The 19,140-nt window shown below is 36.8% G+C and overlaps 1 protein-coding gene across 1 annotated transcript in view; it reads left to right on the top strand.

The window, feature by feature from the left end:
* The window catches only part of NRCAM (neuronal cell adhesion molecule), an 88,682-nt gene that overhangs the window by 56,196 nt on the left and 13,346 nt on the right, over positions 1–19,140 (top strand). The window contains exons 25-29 of the mRNA XM_029284515.1: positions 7,148–7,214; positions 10,734–10,859; positions 11,960–12,112; positions 15,751–15,882; positions 18,419–18,497. Of these exons, the coding sequence (XP_029140348.1) occupies positions 7,148–7,214; positions 10,734–10,859; positions 11,960–12,112; positions 15,751–15,882; positions 18,419–18,497 (557 nt within the window). The remainder of the gene's footprint in view (positions 1–7,147; positions 7,215–10,733; positions 10,860–11,959; positions 12,113–15,750; positions 15,883–18,418; positions 18,498–19,140) is intronic.

Consider the following 19,140-nt stretch of genomic DNA (forward strand, 5'->3'; position numbering starts at 1 on the left):
CCTTCCGCCGCGCCCTCAAGACATGGCTATTTCAGCTGGCAGGACTGGCCTAAGGGGTATTTTAAATTTGGTTTTTAAATAACTTTTAAAAAAAGGAAGAAAAGGCCCATATTAATATTTCTTTTTAATTACATTTTAAATTTTGTATATTGTATTGATTGTTTTGTTTTAAACTGGCTGTAAGCCGCCCTGAGTCCACTAGGAGAAGGGCGGGGTATAAAATGTGATAAATAAATAAATAAATAAATAAATAAATAAATAAATAAATAAATAAATAAATAAATAAAGGAGAAAGAGAAGGGAAAGAGAGGAAAGAGAGAAAGAGGAAAGAGAAAGAGAGACAGAGAAAGAGAGGAAAGAGAGAGAGAGGAAAGAGAAAGAAGAGAAAGAGAGAGGAAAGAAAGAAAGGAAAGAGAGAAAGAGGAAAGAGAAAGAGAGGAAAGAGAGAGAAAGTTAGAGGAAAGAGAGAAAGAGGAAAGAGAAAGAGAAGAGAAAGAGAGGAAAGAGAAAGAGGAAAGAGAGAAAGAGAGATGAAAGAGGAAAGAGAAAGAGAGAAATAGAGGAAAGAGAAAGAGGAAAGAGAAAGAGACAGAAAGAGAGAGGAAAGAGAGAGAAAGTTAGAGGAAAGAGAGAAAGGAAAGAGAAGAGAAAGAGAGGAAAGAGAGAAAGAGGAAAGAGAAAGAGAGGAAAGAAAGAGGGAAGAGAGAGAGACAGAAAGAGAGAGGAAAGAGAGAGAGAAAGTTAGAGGAAAGAAAGAGGGAAGAGAAAGAGAGAGACAGAGAAAGAGGAAAGAGAAGAGAAAGAGGAAAGAGAGAGAGGAAAGAGAAAGAGGAAAGAGAAAGAGAGACAGAAAGAGAGGAAAGAGAGAGAGAGAAAGTTAGAGGAAAGAGAGAAAGAGGAAAGAGAAGAGAAAGAGAGGAAAGAGAAAGAGAGACAGAAAGAGAGGAAAGAGAGAGACAGAGAAAGAGAGAGAGAAAGTTGGAGGAAAGAGAGAAAGAGGAAGAGAGAGGAAAGAGAGAAAGAGAGGAAAGAGAAAGGAAAGAGAAAGAGAGAGACAGAGAAAGAGAGGAAAGAGAGAAAGTTAGAGGAAAGATAGAAAGGAAAGAGAAGAGAAAGAGAGGAAAGAGAAAGAGGAAAGAGAAAGAGAAAGAGAGGAAGAGGAAAGAGAAAGAGAAGAGAAAGAGAGGAAAGAGAAGAGAAAGAGAGGAAAGAGAGAAAGAGAGGAAAGAGAGGAAGAGAGAGGAAAGAGAAAGAGAGGAAAGAGAGAGAGAGAAAGTTAGAGGAAAGAGAAAGGAAAGAGAAGAGAAAGAGGAAAGAGAAAGAGGAAAGAGAAAGAGAGGAAAGAGAGAGAGACAGAGAAAGAGAGAGGAAAGAGAGAGAAAGTTAGAGGAAAGAGAGAAAGAGGAAAGAGAAAGAGAAGAGAAAGAGGAAAGAGAAAGAGGAAAGAGAGAAAGAGGAAAGAGAGAGAGATCCTTTTGATATCTAAAATGAAGATAACACTGCATATGTCCTTTTTTACTTTTATTTTATATATACACACACAAACACAAACATACATACGTACGTACGTACATACATACATACATACATACATATTAAAGGTAAAAAAGGAATATATGCAGTGTTATCTTCATTTTAGATATCAAAAGGATTTTGCAGCTCCCAGTGTTTTGTTTTCGGTGGGAAACGTGTCCAAGTGGCTCTTTGAGTGTTTTGGGTTGCCTACCCCTGGCCTAGAGCAAACAACTTATTATGACGTATTCTAGGATTCTGCAGCACTGTTGATTCTAAGGCTGAATGGTGCTTTAGAGCTCATGGGAATAAACATGAGGTATCTGTCTGAATTTTGTTAAACCCCAGTAATGTAACTGCCAATTGTACACAACCAATGGATGAATAAATTTATTTAATGAATAAATTATTAATAAATTTAAGAATTTTAAATTAAATAAACAAATACATCAGTTGAGATATTCACTGTTCATGTACCACACTATAGGTATTAAAACTAAAATCAGTCTTTAAGATCCTGAACAATAGCAGATAAGCATTCCATGAAAAGACCTCAATAAAATATTTTTGATATCACATATGCAGCAGAAAATACCTGATTAAAAACCTAATCACATTAGCAAATGCAAAAAAGTGGCTTTGATATTCTATTAAGACCAAATTAAATAGATAGTTGAGTGTAATATTTCTTAACCTGGCATAGTGTTTGCACATTGTTTGCTAGGATATTATTATTATTGTGTACAGTAAAATCTTTCATGGAAGTCCCATTACCTGCAGTTTGAGAGAACATTTCCACTAATTATATATCCATAAATTGTAAGACTGAATGTTTAGTACTTAAGAAATGCTTTGTTGAAAAAAATAAATACGTTAAAGACTAGTAGTTTAAAATAAATCCATGCCTACTAACTTTGTTTTTTGTTTCTAAGCTCACTATTGTAAATCAATGTGTTGTTTAATTTCTTATTCTCTAATTCCTAACCCTTTTCATTTAACTGCTTGCTTTCATGCTTTAATATCTATGAATAGATTAGTACTATAATTGTCTTTTTGTATTTCTTTCTGTGTAACTAGTAATGTAGTTATCTAGTGTTCTTTTATTTTCCTCTACTCATACTCTTATTCCTTGGATATAATTGCAAGTAAAAGTAAATACTGATTGTGTGGCTTTCCCCCCAGTTTTCTATATTTAAAAAAGAGTTGGTGATAAGAGGAAACAGTAGAGTTCCATAAATAAGGTCCTAAAAAGATAGTATTTATGAAGGATCTATCTATTGCCTTAACAAAGTTTTTCACTTACTGGTTCAAACAACCAGAGCAGTATATGCTGCCTCATTCTTTTTCTCCATTATATATCATGGAGATATATATGTTTCTATAGTGGTTATAATTTTTACAAGGACAGTTTGCTAGCCCAATCCCTAACTCTCCTCCTCATCCTTGAGATCAGCAATGGCTGATATGCTACATAGCATGGGAGGAGTTAATGCTAATGTTAAATCTACCAAAATAACTGATAAGCTTGATAAAACCGAATTGTGCTGTTGATTGCTACATAAAAACTGAAAGTGCAAATGCATTTACATTTTAAGTTATTTATAGTCACCCTGCTACCACTGCTAGCTGTAAAGGTACTATTCACATTGTGTAGGATACAGTGAGGGGAAAAAATATTTGATCCCCTGCTGATTTTGTACATTTGCCCACTGACAAAGAAATGATCAGTTTATAATTTTAATGGTAGGTTTATTTTAACAGTGAGAGACAGAATAACAACAACAAAAAATCCAGAAAAAGACATTTAAAAAAAGTTATAAATTGATTTGCATTTTAATGAGTGAAATAAATATTTGATCCTCTATCAATCAGCAAGATTTCTGGCTCCCAGGTGTCTTTTATACAGGTAATCTCAGCTTGTTACCTGTATAAAAGACACCTGTCCACAGAAGCAATTAATCAGATTCCAAACTCTCCACCATGGCCAAGACCAAAGAACTGTCCAAGGATGTCAGGAACAAGATTGTAGATCTACACAAGGCTGGAATGGGCTACAAGACTATCGCCAAGCAGCTTGGTGAGAAGGCAACAACAGTTGGTGCAATTATTTACAAATGGAAGAAACACAAAATAACTGTCAATCTCCCTCGGTCTGGGGCTCCATGCAAGATCTCACCTCATGGAGTTTCAGTGATCATGAGAACGGTGAGGAATCAGCCCAGAACTACACAGGAGGATCTTGTCAATGATCTCAAGGCAGCTGAGACCATAGTCACCAAGAAAACAATTGGTAACACACTATACTGTGAAGGACTGAAATCCTGCAGCACCTGCAAGGTCCCCCTGCTCAAGAAAGCACATGTACAGGCCTGTCTGAAGTTTGCCAATGAATATCTAAATGATTCAGAGGAGAATTGGGTGAAAGTGTTGTGGTCAGATGAGTCCAAAATTGAGCTCTTTGGCATCAGCTCAACTTGCCGTGTTTGGAGGAGGAGGAATGCTGCCTATGGCCCCAAGAACACCATCCCCACCATCAAACATGGAGGTGGAAACATTATGCTTTGGGGGTGTCTTTCTGCTAAGGGGACAGGACAACTTCACCACATCAAAGGGACGATGGACGGGGTCATGTACCATCAGATCTTGGGTGAGAACCTCCTTCCCTCAGCCAGGGCATTGAAAATGGGTTGTGGATGGGTATTCCAGCATGGCAATGACCCAAAACACATGGCCAAGGGAATAAAGCAGTGGCTCAAGAAGCACATTAAGGTCCTGGAGTGGCCTAGCCAGTCTCCAGACCTTAATCCCATAGAAAAACTGTGTAGGGAGCTGAACGTTTGAGCTGCCAAACGTCAGCCTCGAAACCTTAATGATTTGGAGAGGATCTGCAAAGAAGGAATAGGACAAAATCCCTCCTGAGATGTGTGCCAACTACAAGAAATGTCTGACCTCTGTGATTGCTAACAAGTGGGCAAACGTACAAAATCAGCAGGGGATCAAATAGTTTTTCCCTCACTGTATGTAATATCACCTATCTTTTGTGTATGCTGAACAAAACAATCTCAGTTTACTGGAAAGGACTAAGTGACAATAACTATTTTGTTTCCCTTTGCTCTAGTTACACTGCTTGGATAGGCTGGGATGGGCTATTTGTTTCTAAGATTATGGAACTTGCAGATTAACCAAGGAGGGCAGTTGCTACAAGCAGTATTTTCTTATTTATGTAAGGAAAGGATAGTAAATACGTGGCCTTCCAGGGTTGTTGACCTGTATTTCATATTGTTGAACAAGGGGGCTGGAAGTTTTAATTCAGCAGCACTCTTTATCAGTGGATCACATATCCTCGTGTTTATTATTGACCTCCTCAGCGTACTGTACCAATAAAACACTGATGTAGGATTGTTACTTGTAAAACACATTACTGTTCCAAAGAGAACTAAGCTGCTCAGTAATTTAATATAATTTTTCTTACTGTTTCATTAATGAATGTGATACATACTGAAGTTTGTTAAAATATTTCACTAAGATGTAAGTACTAATAAAAAGTAGGGTAATGCCTTGCTGAATATTATTTCATTTTTTTCATTCCAGGTAATAGTTGATAGTATTTTATTCTTCTCTTTTAAATAGTAATGTAACAAAAGAAAACATTGAACCCATTCAGTTAATCTTTTCCATGGATGGAAATTTGTTTCTTCTACCTCTTTCTGTAGACTCAAAAATAGTTCTTAATTATAAAGATATATTTCAGAGCAGATTCAGGGAAAAAATAGATAGGTACAGGGAAAAGAGGAAAGGAATATGTGTATAAATAAAATGTTTGCTAGAAAGGAATCCTAAAAATGTTCCGATTGCTTTGTATATTTCTACCATCTTCAGTGGTTTCCAAGATATTTTTCTAGCTTCATTGCTCAAATATTCCTATATACCTGACTTGTTCCACTTTAGAGTTTAAAACTGGATGCTAAATTTCTGTGGAGCGGTCAAGCATTATGTTGCTACCTTGTAGCTAGAAAATGTTTTCTAAACCATATCAATATCATTTTACCTGTTTATCCAGTATTAATTATTTCATTGGAATTAAGTGTTGTGGATATATAGTTTAATAATTGAAAGTAAGAAAGCGATCCTAACATTTTATGGCACTTATAATTCATTCAAAATTTCTTCAAAATTTCTTCTCTTGCTAATATACTATTATACAATAAACAAAGCAATACGTTTTAAAATTTCTAAAATAATTGTCAAAATCAGAATTGAGTTACAATGTTTACCAAAGAATTGCAATATCCCTATAGTGCAAGAACTGGAGCCAGTGAAATAAAGATGATGGGAAAAATAGAAACAATAAACCATGAATAAATTATTTTATTTCTTTTTCATGTTGCTTGTACTAAGCTGTTTGGTAATTTTTCTCCCACTCTATTTCCGTAGATGTTGCAGATTCCTTAAAGACCAAAAGTCAATTTAGTCCAGAATGCTATTAGACAACAGGGCAGCTGTTTTATTGGCCAATAAAATCTTTTTTTAGGTTTTTTTATTCCCACATTTATTATTTTTATCAACAATTCAAGATGGTTGAATTGAATAAGTTAAATTATATGCATCTACTTTTACAGCATTTTTTAGTAGAATTTAATTTTATTATTGTAGATATTTTGTATTTCATCACTGAAAAAGCAAGTTTAACTTAAACCTAAGTTATATTTCAAAGTTATATTAAAGGAATACTTTCAGAAACAAAAGAGAACATTTTCAACATTTTCCCAGTCACATAGGTACAGTTGGGGAGAAACTTGTTATGCTTTCTAAATACATTTTCACATTCTAAGTATTTGCTTTTCTAGGGCCATCCTCAGCTATCTCAGTAATTAAGTGTAATTCAAGTGTAGCAGTATAGGTAGTCCTCAACTTATGTCTACAATTGAGCACCAAATTTCTATTGCTAAGCGAAACACGTGTTAAGTGATTTTTTTCCCATTTTACCACTTTTCTTGTCACAGTTTTTGAGTGAATCCCTGCAGTTATTAAATTAGTAATACGGTTGTTAAATGAATCTGGCTTTCCCATTGACTTTGCTTGTAAGAAGGTGGTAAAAGGTGATCACATGATCCCAGGACACTGCAACCATCATAAATATGAGTCAGTTGCCAAGCATCTGAATTTTGATCACATGACTATGGAGATGCTGCAACTTTCATAAGTGAAAAACGATAACAAGTCACTTTTTTCAGTGCCATTGTAACTTTGAACAGTCACTAAACAAATTGTTGTAAGTCGACAGTTCTATTGTTATTTGGTAATCACGTCTACCTAAGATACTACAAATTCTTTTTCTAGTAAGTCTTTAAGGGACTCACTTATGAATTTTTTATCTAGGAGAAGCAGAAGATTTCATGCAGTAGTTTTTGAAGTGCTAGAACTAGAGGTTGTCTTTTTAAAAAGTTTATAAAATTATTTCCTGTTTTCATTTTGTTATTTATTATTCTGTTGTCATACTTTATGGAAATTTATGTATTTATGTGTTCTGTTTACTTAAAGGGCAGAAAGTAGATGGCAAAGTGTTGTTTAAAACATATTTACCATATCAATATTTTTCTTCTTTGTTTTCTTTTTTGCTGCTTTGTTGGATGAAGGATATTCAGAAAACCCTTTTGAAATCTCATCTATCATGCATACTGCACCTTCAACATTTTATAAGGGTATTACTATTTATTTTATCAAAATAACATTCCATAGAAACAACTGGAATGCACCATTCTAAAAGGAAATATTGAAATGTAGAAAATGGCATGAGACTAGAAAAATGCACGTTTTTACATTTTTTCATTACATGTAGAATCTCCATTTTGGAATATTGTTTTAGGAACATCTGATTGGATATTAGAATAAATAAACATGCAGTTCAATATATGCTTAATTATCTCACTAAGCATGTATTCAAGGTGTTAGTCATATTTAGTAATAATTTGGTTATTCATATCATATACACTATGTCAGATAATCTTGCAGTCACTAATTCTCCAGCAGTTCAGAATGGAATCGATCTTAAAATAATTACCTTTTATTAGCTACCAAATATGGTCCTCTTATTAAAGCAGCTAAGCTTCCTTCCTTCCTTTATATTTCTCATAAGAATGATATAAGAATGTTCTTCATATTACGGTTTTCAGTGTCTACAGCAGTAGCTCCTGCATGGAATAAGACTATAATATGGGATTCTACTTTTTTGTTCTCTACAATTTATATGTCACTTAATCCAACAAGGCTCATATCCATATTTATAAGATAATACATATTGTTTGATAATTTATTTCTCCATAATTTAAGATTAAGATAACCTTTATTGTCATTTTTTACTGTGAGTACACTGGAACACATTAAAAATGAAATTCTGTTGCCTGCTCTCAAAAGAAAGTATACCCATACATATACATAACACACATATATGCATGCTATATACATACATATACTGTATATACCTACACCCATACATATATATATATATTAATCACTGTCCATTTGTGGGGTACCACAAGGTTCCGTCTTAGGCCCAGTACTCTTCAATATCTTCATAAATGACTTAGATGAGGGAATTGAAGGGGAATTCATCAAATTCACAGATGGCACCAAACTGGCAGGAGTAGCCAATACCCCAGAAAACAAACTCAGGATCCAAAAAGATCTTGACAAACTCGAACAATGGGCTCTATCCAACAAAATGAGTTTCAATGTGGAGAAAAGCAAAGTCTTACACTTAGACAAGAAAAACCAAAGGAACAAATACAGATTGGGCGAGACCTGGCTTGGAGGCAGTAACTGTGAGAGGGACCTTGGAGTCCTGGTGAATGATTACTTAACTATGAGCCAGCAGTGTGCAGCAGCAACCAAAAAAGCTAATAGAATCCTAGGTTGTATAAACAGAGGCATAGAATCAAGATCATGCAAAGTACTAGTACCACTTTATAAAGCCCTAGTAAGACCACACCTCCAATACTGCAGCCAATTTTGGTCACCATATCACAAAAAAGATGTTGAGAGTCTGGAAAAAATTCAGAGAAGAACAACTAAGATGATCAAAGGCCTGGAGACCAAAACATACAGAGAACGACTGCAGGACTTGGGTTTGGCTAGTCTAAAGAAAAGAAGAAATAGGAGAGATGTGATAGCAGTGTTCCAATATCTAAGGGGCTGCCACAAAGAAGACCAGGTCAGGTTGTTCACCAGAGCACCAGAAGGAAGGACAAGAAACAATGGTTGGAAGCTGATCAAAGAGAAAAGCAACCTGGAATTAAGGAGAAACTTCCTGACAGTGAGGACAATCAACCAGTGGAACAGCTTACCCCAGAAATTGTGGGCGCTCCATCGCTGGAAGTTTTTAAAAAGAGACTGGACAATCACCTGTCTGAGATGGTATAGGTCCTCCTGCTTGAGCAGGGGGCTGGACTAGAAGACCTCCAAGTTCCCTTCCAGCTCTATTCTATTCAATACATAATGGAAAGAGGAAACTTGAGAGTTCAGAAGGTTGATACTATGTGACTGAATCTAGATGTTCTGCTTTGGATACCACGAAGCCTCCTCCCAGAAGGTAACAAAGAAAACAGGTCATGAAGAGGATGAGTAGTGTCTGTTAGAGTTTACAGCTCACCCAGCGCAAAAATAAGCCCAAAAAATAAGCATACATTCAAAATGAGCAGGAGGCATAGTTTAGAAAAACTTTATCTATAATATATATATAAACATGATACATACAGTTTCATTCAGCTCTGGGGAACATCAACAACTCTTAACTTGGAGATCAAAAAAAGAACAACACACAGAGAAGACTAAGATATCCCAGACCTAGGCTGATCACATGCCTTACACAGCCAATACTGTGTCTTAATCAAAAACAGTTCTCATTGGCTGGTTTGTTGCTATGTCTATTCCAGTTCATAAAATTTCTTACACAGTGACAGTGTCTCAGACGATATTGTGGACCCTGCTCAAGCAATGCTTATATGCTATGTCCTAAATAGAAGGAAGTGAACTACCGATAATCTTTTCTGCCATGCTCACCACTCTGTGCATTGCCTTCCTGTCCGAAGCAATAATGCTTCCAAACCAGACAGTAATGCAATATGACAGGATGCTCTCGATTGTCCCTCTATAGAAAGTGGTAAGGACGGGGGAAGGAAGATGTACTTTTCTCATGCGATGCAGAAAATACAGATGCTACTGTGTCTGCTTCAGCAGTGACTCACTGTTGAGTGACCAAGCTAGCCTACTTGTAAGCTGCACATCCAGAAACATGATGCTGCTAACCACCTCCAGAGATGAATCATTAATACACAGAGGTATGTAGCTGTGCCTGCCTTTTTTGAAATCGATAATCTCTTTAGTTTTTCCTATATTTAAAACAAGGCTGTTTTTATTACACTAGTTCACCAAACCCTCTACCTCCTTGCGGTAAGCACCCTTGTCATCCTGAATAAGACCCACTACTGTTGTATCATCTGCATACTTCACAATATAGTTGGTGGCAAACCTTGTACCACAATCAATTTCACAATGATGTCAGGCAGTCAAATTATTTGATTATTTGTAAGGTTGCATAGCTTTCGTACAGGCTAGTCCATCCTAGTCCACTGGAAAAAAGTAAATTTTGGACATTGAATATTCCATTTTTAGCCCATAAGTACACATATAATTCCAGAGTCATCCAGTAAGTACATATACATGTTCATAAAATATGCACATGTGTGTGCACACATGCAAACATATATACACATAATTTCAAATTATGTTGGAGGCTTCCATCTATAACAGCGGCTCCCAACCTTTTCTGTATCCCGCACCCCTAGAATGCTTCTGATATATTCTTGCACCCCTTACAAAAGTTCGAAATAACGGCAACAAATTATGCATATACATTATAATTTTGAAAGTTTTCACACCCCCTGGAATATCATCTCGCACCCCTGGTTGGGAACCCCAGATGTATAAGCTCATTTTGAACTGAAAGAAAGTTTGTCTCCTTGATGCTGTTTGCAGGAGAACCATGTTTGGTAACTGAAATGAGATAGAAAGTATTAATTATGTTTAAGCAGAATTTCTAAACATAAGAATTCACAATAAATTGTTTTACCCATTCCATTTTGTGAAATTCAGATAAATGAAGTTAGACAGCATTGAATACATGCAGCCTTTAATAATTTGCTCTTTTTTTCTTGTATATTCAGTGCAGCCAGTGTATCCAAGGATAAAAAATGTTACGATAGCAGCTGCTGAAACATATGCCAATATCAGTTGGGAATATGAGGGTCCAGTTCATGAGAACATTTATGTTGAATATGGTGTGGCAGGCAGTAAGAAGACATTTCATTGAATTCTTTTAAATGTATTATAATAATAGAAAAGGATCCAGTATTGATTTGCTTTTCTAAAGTTATTTCTGTTTTTTAGGACACAGATTTAAGGGGTCAGATTTTGTGGAAGTAACTTGTGTTTAACGCAGTACATAGAACATTGACTTCTTGTATTATCTTAGGATTTCTGCCAAAAACACTTACTAAAATTTTAATACTCTTGTTTGACACAGCATGCCTGTCCCTACAAGACACTTTAATGGTAAAGAAACAACAAAACAGACTGAATTAATTTTTCTTTCTCTTCGGAAGTAAATTAGCAGATTATTTGCCCCATGAAAGACATACATAGCTTTTGGATTGTGAAAGGAATGTTCGTTCCTTTTAAACTAGTATTTTTCTATTAAAATACATGGAACATATGAATAGAATTTTCCTAGTATGGTTTGGTTAGCAACATGCAATTATGCTCACTGTGGAATACATTCTGTGTACAAGCAGTGTATATTTTAATCTACATTTAACTAAGGCATGCTGAAATAAAAGACTTTGAGTATCTGTAGTTTGGTCTTCCTTCACTTGTGATATTCTGAGGAAGTTATATGTAATTGCTGCCTCACTATTTATCTGCCAGTTTCCATGTGAGGAAATGGTTCCTAGTGGGTACACCTTTGCATAAAACTTCAGCTTTTTAGCAGTTCCAAATAAGATGCAAGCTTATTTTTGTGGTTAATAAAGAAAAGGAAGAATCTGGACAAACCTATAGTTTATAAAAGTTGATTGAGAATCTGTCCTTTTAATTGTGATTCCTTTCCCTTCTTGGTAAGCATAATTGATGTAAAGTATAAGAAAATAAATAGAAAATGTTATCTATTATAATACACAAAAGATGCTTTAAAATTATTATCCCATCCAATTGCCTTCTTCGTGCAATTTTGAGCAGAATAGCATGAAGAATAAAATATTTAGAACATAGTTCTCTCAATGCTCTGTCTTAAGAAAAAATATTTTAAAGATCAGTATCTGAACTATCACAAAGTGTCAGGATATCTCACCATGAATGAATGAATACAAATGCTGTGTTCCTAAAAATTTTATAGGCAAAGAAGAATTGAAAAAAGAAAATGTTAATGGTTCTCGGAGCTTCTTTCTCTTAAAAGGATTAACACCAGGAACGTCATATAAAGTCCGAATTGGTGCTGAGGGTCTTTCTGGTTTTAGGAGCTCAGAGGCTGTGTTTGAGACAGGTCCAGGTGAGGCACAATATGCAATTCTGCTTTCCATTCAGAATTGTGATATATTAAGTGCTGGCATTTCAAAATAGTGCCATATTCTCTTCACACATTTTAATGTCTTTTCTTTGCCTCTTTAAAATTTGTAACTCAAAACTACATCAACTTGTTTTTGTTCACACAATGGGTATCCATGCCATTCATTTTGAGAGAAGGCATAGTTCTCATGTCTCCTTTTCAAAAATGCTTTCTAATCCTCACATTTTTTTCTATATAGTATGCTTTTTTTCATGATGAAATTCAACAATGTTTGAAAATAGTGAAGTCTGAATAAATTAAACACTACTAGCAGTTTTTTCTAATGGTAAGGTATCCAAAACCTCTACAAAATTGTAATGTTTATTGAATGTAAATAGTGTATATAGTATTGACTATTTTGTTCAAAGTCTTTATTGTGTCATTGTATGTCAATTTTTTACATACTGTATGTTGAAACATAATATTTAGAGACATAGAGATTGTATGAGAAATATTTGAATGGCATTTGTTCAGTGTCACATATTCTCATAAAGCATTAGGGAGCAATATTTTTCTATCATATGTCCTGTGGAATAATCTGCAGGACTGTATGTTAATAGTCACAAGCCATGGATGGAACCAGTGGTAAAAGGGTGTCAGATTATCCACCTATTCAATTTTATTCTGTTTGATACCTGACTCTTTCCTCTTTCTGTCTGGCTCTTGCTCTGTCCCTAAATTGCAGGTTAGGACAATTGCTAGAAAACTGAATTAAGAGCTTCATCATCTGGCAGGTTGCCCACCTCTGCTGAAAAACATGTGTAACAGAAGTGTATTGTAGTACATAGTGTTGAAATATTTTCATTCACTCACTATTTCATAGCATCATACTGCGTGGACACTGGTGTTTATAAATGGAATTATATCTCTAAATTTAATTTTGTAAAATAAAGTAAATTATCAGGAATGGTCCAACACCCCTAACTTAAATGATGTTTTAGATCAGTAGCTCGTAGCAATGTATGTTGGTTGTTTGATATGTGAAGAGAAGTACAGGATGCTGTTCTCCAACTAATGTTTCTTCTGTTTGCAAAAAAAAGAACTGGCATGAGAAAAACCCTTGCATTCAACATCTAAATATTATTTCAAATAATGGGTTAGATCCAAGGCTTATAACTTATAGATAACTCTATAAGCTGAAACATGTCATTGTAGGTAAAAAATGTCTGAGCCCCTTTACCTCAGAGCATTTTTATTCCTGAAATACTATTTAATATGGTTGGGTACCTTTTCTGCATTACTGTACAACTCCCCAAATTCTTTGTACCCTGTCAACACTGTTACAGATGCCCAGCTTACAGGATGGAGAATAGAGAGGAAATTTGAAAGAGTGGCTGGGTGACAAGGATCAATAAGCCAACATTGGAATTAACATGGCAGTATTCCTCTAAATATTTGAATACGCTTGGCACATTTTTTAAAAAAGTATTTTTCCCTAAACCCATCAAAAATCTAAGCCTTGGAAGGATTCAATAGTATCTCAGCTATACAAAAACCTTAGATTCTGTCAGTTCTGTGTGTATCAAATTATATAAAATCCAAGCTCCTTTAAATTACAATAATTTGGATATCAAGTTTTCTTTGTTGAATGGAACTGACTGATATCTAGCTAAACCCACTCTGAAATTTGGAAGTCATTTTTTTTAGTTTTCATTTGAAATTTGTAGATGTATTTCAGGATTCAAGAAAGCATAACAATAAAATAGAAGAAGTTCAAGAATCTTCCTATCTTCCTCAAAAACACATTGTGTCTCTAAAATTTGCATAAATTTGAGTTTTTTCCCAAAGTTTTATTATTGGAAAGTGGAAGTGACAGGAGTGTTTTATGGGCCATTCCTTCTCTAGTCAAACCATATTATTATATCAGAGGAAGATAAACTGTTGCAGAGGGGGTTGACTAATAGGAAAGAATCAATAGGAATCAGTCCTACTTCTCTTGGGCAGTAGAATCTTTTCACCGACATTCAACGCTGATTCTGAATCTAAACCAACAGCTATTTCCTTAACTCTTAACAGGAAAAAGCCATTCTATGGCTTCTGAAAAGAGTTCTGTTTAACATTTACTTTAGCAATGATTTGATTTAAGTACAGTAGAATAAATTCATATGACTTGCCTGTATTAGCAGCTTTTGTATTTTTCAGAGAGAATACTCTATGGATTTGAAGCAGACTATATATATAGTGAAATTACACGTAGTTATGCAATTTAAATAGTAGTGGCTTATAGAACTCTATATGCCTTTACCAGAATATACAAAAATAAAATACTGGAAACTGTGTAAGTTGTTATCGTAGCTTATATTTTAGTATATGTTAAGCATGTACTGTTTTCCATAGTTGGCATGGCATTACATACTGCATTTGAATGTAAAATGTATATGTCTTCCTTTAATTCTTGACATTGTATTTTTAATACCAAATAACTGCATGTTTGGAAAAGCTCAAATTTCTCTAACCTATTAAACATTCCTTGTTCATATTATGCTATTTAAAGTTAGTGTTTTAAAAGACAAACCATTTTTTCTCAAAAAACCATTTTGTTCTCTTTATATTTTATAAAAATATGATATCTCTTTTTCAAATGCATAAATTTGAACAATTCATAAATATTATAACTATATTAGAAATTCTATTGCACTCTTTTACATGAAAGTCAATTCAGTGTAACTGGTTCTATTATATGAACTCATCATTGGCATCCTTCAGTCTCGAGAGACTATGGTATCGTGCTCTGGAAAGAGGTCCTAAGGCAGCATCTGGTGTGGCTGAAAAGGCCAATTCGAGAATGGCAGTCCCTTCCACACGGGGGGGCAGATACAATCTGTCCCCTGTCCAGCCCCCAGATTTCGCTGGTTCCGGGACTGCCTCTTTGCCTCCGCCTGCCATACAAGTGTCTCTTTGAATTGGAGAAGGCCATACTGCAACTTTAGCCTCCAGGCTGAACGATCAGAGGTCAAGGATTCCCAACTGTTAATGTCCATTCCCAAGGCCTTTAGGTCCCTCTTGCAGATATCCTTATATTGCAGCTCAGGTCTCCCTCTGGGGCACTTTTCCTGCACTAGGTCTCCATATAGGAGATCTTTCAGAATCCGACCATCAGCCATTCTCACAACATGCCCAAGCCAGCGTAGACGTCGCTGCTTCAATAGTGTATACATGCTAGAGATTCCAGGATTGCACTATTTGGATTAAATGAACTAAACTACCCCTAAACCATAGATTTCTGAGCAGAAAGGAAACTGACTACATACATTTCCTTATTTAGTGCACGCTGAAAGCTCTTTAAAATGTGTGAGAAATATTTCCAGGATAATTATTTGTACATTCAACTATGGGCCAAAGGACAATTCTCAAACCACTGCCACAAATGTTTTTATTAGAAAAATAGGGCAAGTATAAGGGGAGAGGATACTTATTTTTACACATTTAGTATTTTAAAATGCAAATATCTAAAATTCAACAATACTACAAAATTATCAAATGGTTTTAAAAGACCAAAATATATTGTTTATAATTGTGATGTAAATTAATTCATAAGAATGCAGAACTGGTACGAATAAATGCCTCTTTTTCATTCTTAGCAAAGGCAAGTCGGCAGGTTGACATTGCTACTCAAGGATGGTTCATTGGTCTTATGTGTGCAGTTGCTCTTCTCATCTTGATTTTGCTCATTATTTGTTTCATAAAGAGAAATAAAGGTGGAAAATACCCAGGTAAGTTTTGGATCTTCTGATTTAATCTTTAAAAAAGGAAATGTTCATTTTTATTTAAATATAATATTTCTACTACTGCTGCTAATATTCAAAATATAAGAAATAAATCTTTAAGTATGCTTGACTTTACTACCGGTAGTCCTCAAGTTACAACCATTCATTCAGCAACTATTCAATGTTATAATACAGTTAAAAAGGGGGACTAGGACAGTTTCTTGGAGTTCTGGCCATCACAGTTAAGTGATTGAGATTCTGAGCAAAGCAATGGAGAAGCCAGTAGGTAGTCCAAAGTCATAGTCACATGGAGTCATTTACAGACCCACATAGTCCTCATTTAACAACAGTCCTGGACTGCTGTAATTTCATTACTAAGCAATGCAGTCATGTAACATAATGTTTTACAACCGTGTTGCTTAGCATCAGAGTTCTAAGTTCTAATTACTGTCATAACTAGAAAACTACCTGTATATAGTTCATTAATTTTGACTTCGATTAATATTCAATTTTTTTTTCAAATATGGTTTCAAAGTCACAACTATTCTGTTGTTCATCTGACCAGCTGTAACATTTTAGCCCACTACTGAGAGAAGGCTCAACACACAATGGGATAAAAAAGAAAATCTGAAGCACTCACTCTGAACAATCCAATTATAGCTAACTATTGTCCCATTTCCAGTAGGACTGTAAAAATTTTGAAAATTAAGAACGCCTAATTTAATGTGCTAGCAATACAATTGCTGTTTGCTGTATGTATGGAGCTATGAAGATAACCTTGAAGAAGCAGTTCAGAAAGTATTGATAACAGCAGATGCCGAAGTGTGCTTTGAGCCAAAAGTGAAGAGAAAGTATTACAGTGAGACTTAGGCTGGCTCTGTCTCCCTGGGTATAAGGAAAAGAAAAGGGCAAGCAATACTGGACCGGCAAGATTAGTTTTGGTCTTTTTGTGGTATGACAATCTTGTAGAACTGAGAGACAGGCATATATATATAAGGGTTGTTCTAGTGCAGACATGTCAAACACAAGGCCCGGGGGCCGGATGCGGCCCGCAAAGTGGTTTCATGTGGCCCACGAAGGCATCCTGGAAACAGTGAGGGAACGGCCCCTGCTGCCTTGGCCCTGGCCCAGGCCGGCTGGGAGCCAATGTACAATTTTGTGGTGGCCATCTATGCTAAAACGCATTCAGTCTTAGCTCCACAAGGCCGTCTGGAAACAGCGAGGAATCAGCCCCTGCCGCGTCGGTCCCACCCCCTGGGTGCATGCTGGGGAGGTGTCACCCTTTGTGAGGAATGAAGAAATGCACCATCGCTTGGAAGTGGCCAGCAAATGGCCCTCGCCTACTTCACATATCCGGCTTGATGGGCTCTGGGGGAGGGGTTTCGGCAGGCAGCAGGGCACTCTCCTCACAGCGCCAAGAGCTGAGCCAGGTGGCGCAAAACTGATGAGAAGTGCAATGCTGCCTAGCTCCCAATCTGCCCAATTTCAGCAGGCAGCAAGGTGCAAAGCTGGCGAGCTTTGCACCACACGGCTCAACCTCTCAGCACTGTGAGGAGAGCGCCCTGCTGCCTCCCAAAACTGGGCAGGCTGGGGGCTGGCCGGCATTGCGCGGGTAACATTGACTCTCACGCTGCTCATGGCATCCCCTCCCCCAGAGCCCACCAAGCCAGATATGTGAAGTAGGTGAGGGCCATGTGCTGGCCACTTCCAGGTGATGGTGCATTTCTTCATTCCTCACAAAGGGTGACACCTCCCCAGCTGCGTTTCTTGCCTGTTTTTCCTCCCTCCCTCATCTCAAATATTTTCCCACCACTCTGTACTTAGGAAGAAAGAAAGGAAAGAAGGAGAGGGAGGGTCTGAGGGAAGTCTTGCCTTAGTCCTGCCCTGCTGCCCTTTTACCATACCCTTGCCTCCTCCTCCTGGCCTATCTTGGGGGTCTCCCATCCTATTGCTAAGGAAACTTTGGATACAAAGCCAGGTCTCCTCCCATGGGCTGACCTCTGACTTTGCCCTCGTACCCAGCAACCTGGCTAAGGAGAGCAAGCACAGCAGCAGCAGCTTTGAGGAGGAGCTACGTGCAGCTGGGGAAATGGGGCTGGGCTTGATGCCGCGGGTGCTCGAGGGCCAGGCCAGGGGTTTGACCTCTGCTGCCCACGGCTCCAGGCAGCCCGTACCACCATTCAGCCCCCCCGCATGGCCTGAGAGGAATGGTGAGGCTCCTCCAGTGGACCATGCCTTGGCACTTGCCTGGTCCCACCCCCTTCTGCCAGAGACCCTCAGATCTGTCCCACTCCTGCCCAGGCCCACAGGCACCCTTGACGTGAACGATGTAGAGCTGGCCATGCCCACCCAATAGGCCACACCCACTCCATCCACGCCCACCCAGTAGGCCACACCCACCCTGGCCACACCCACCCGCCCCCCCAAGGGCAACCGCAATGCTGATGCGGTCCTCAATGAAATTGAGTTTGACACCCCTGTTCTAGTGTATGTTTAAATTCTATGAATGGCATCTTTAAAGGTCCAATTTTGCATATTTTAGTGAAAGAAAAAGAAGATGCACATGGTGATCCAGAAATACAACCTATGAAAGAAGATGATGGAACTCTTGGTGAATACAGGTATTACTATTTTTCTTATTAATCATACTATCTTGGATTTGAAGATAATACTCTTCAGACTTTCTATTCATATCATTTAACTTAACAGTTTATCATCCACCATCTTCAGATATGATGCCATATGAACATTTTAGATGCTGACTGTTTTACTAAATGACTTTTCAGTCCAGATACAAAATATATAAATCAATATGTTAAATTATCAGACATTTCATAATTCATTTAATTCTAGCAAATAATTCAGATTGCATGGCTGTGGTATTATGACAAAGCATAGATCATAGAAATACACTTGAGTATTACTATTAATATACAAATTTATCCAAATGAATAGAAGTAGTAGAGCTTTGCATTTGCTAACTTTTAGCTGGTCACTTTATTTTTTACCACATCTTTATATCATTCTTGCTGCAATTATTCATGTGTTTATGCAGAAATATATTATGTTCATCCTGGCCTTAGCCCTCCATAAAAGAGCCAGAAAATGATTGAAAAATCTTGAGCATATACATTATAATCATAAAATGCAGATCCAAATTATTATATTGAAAATCCAGTACTTAAACAAATTTGGATTCAGCATTTTACTTCATTATATTTGGTAAGTGTGCTTTCAATGTGACTTTGGGCAGAAATTGATACA

The sequence above is a fragment of the Protobothrops mucrosquamatus genome, unplaced genomic scaffold (assembly GCF_001527695.2).
Source record: "Protobothrops mucrosquamatus isolate PMUCROS unplaced genomic scaffold, P.Mucros_1.0 scaffold675, whole genome shotgun sequence".
Lineage (NCBI taxonomy): Eukaryota > Metazoa > Chordata > Lepidosauria > Squamata > Viperidae > Protobothrops > Protobothrops mucrosquamatus.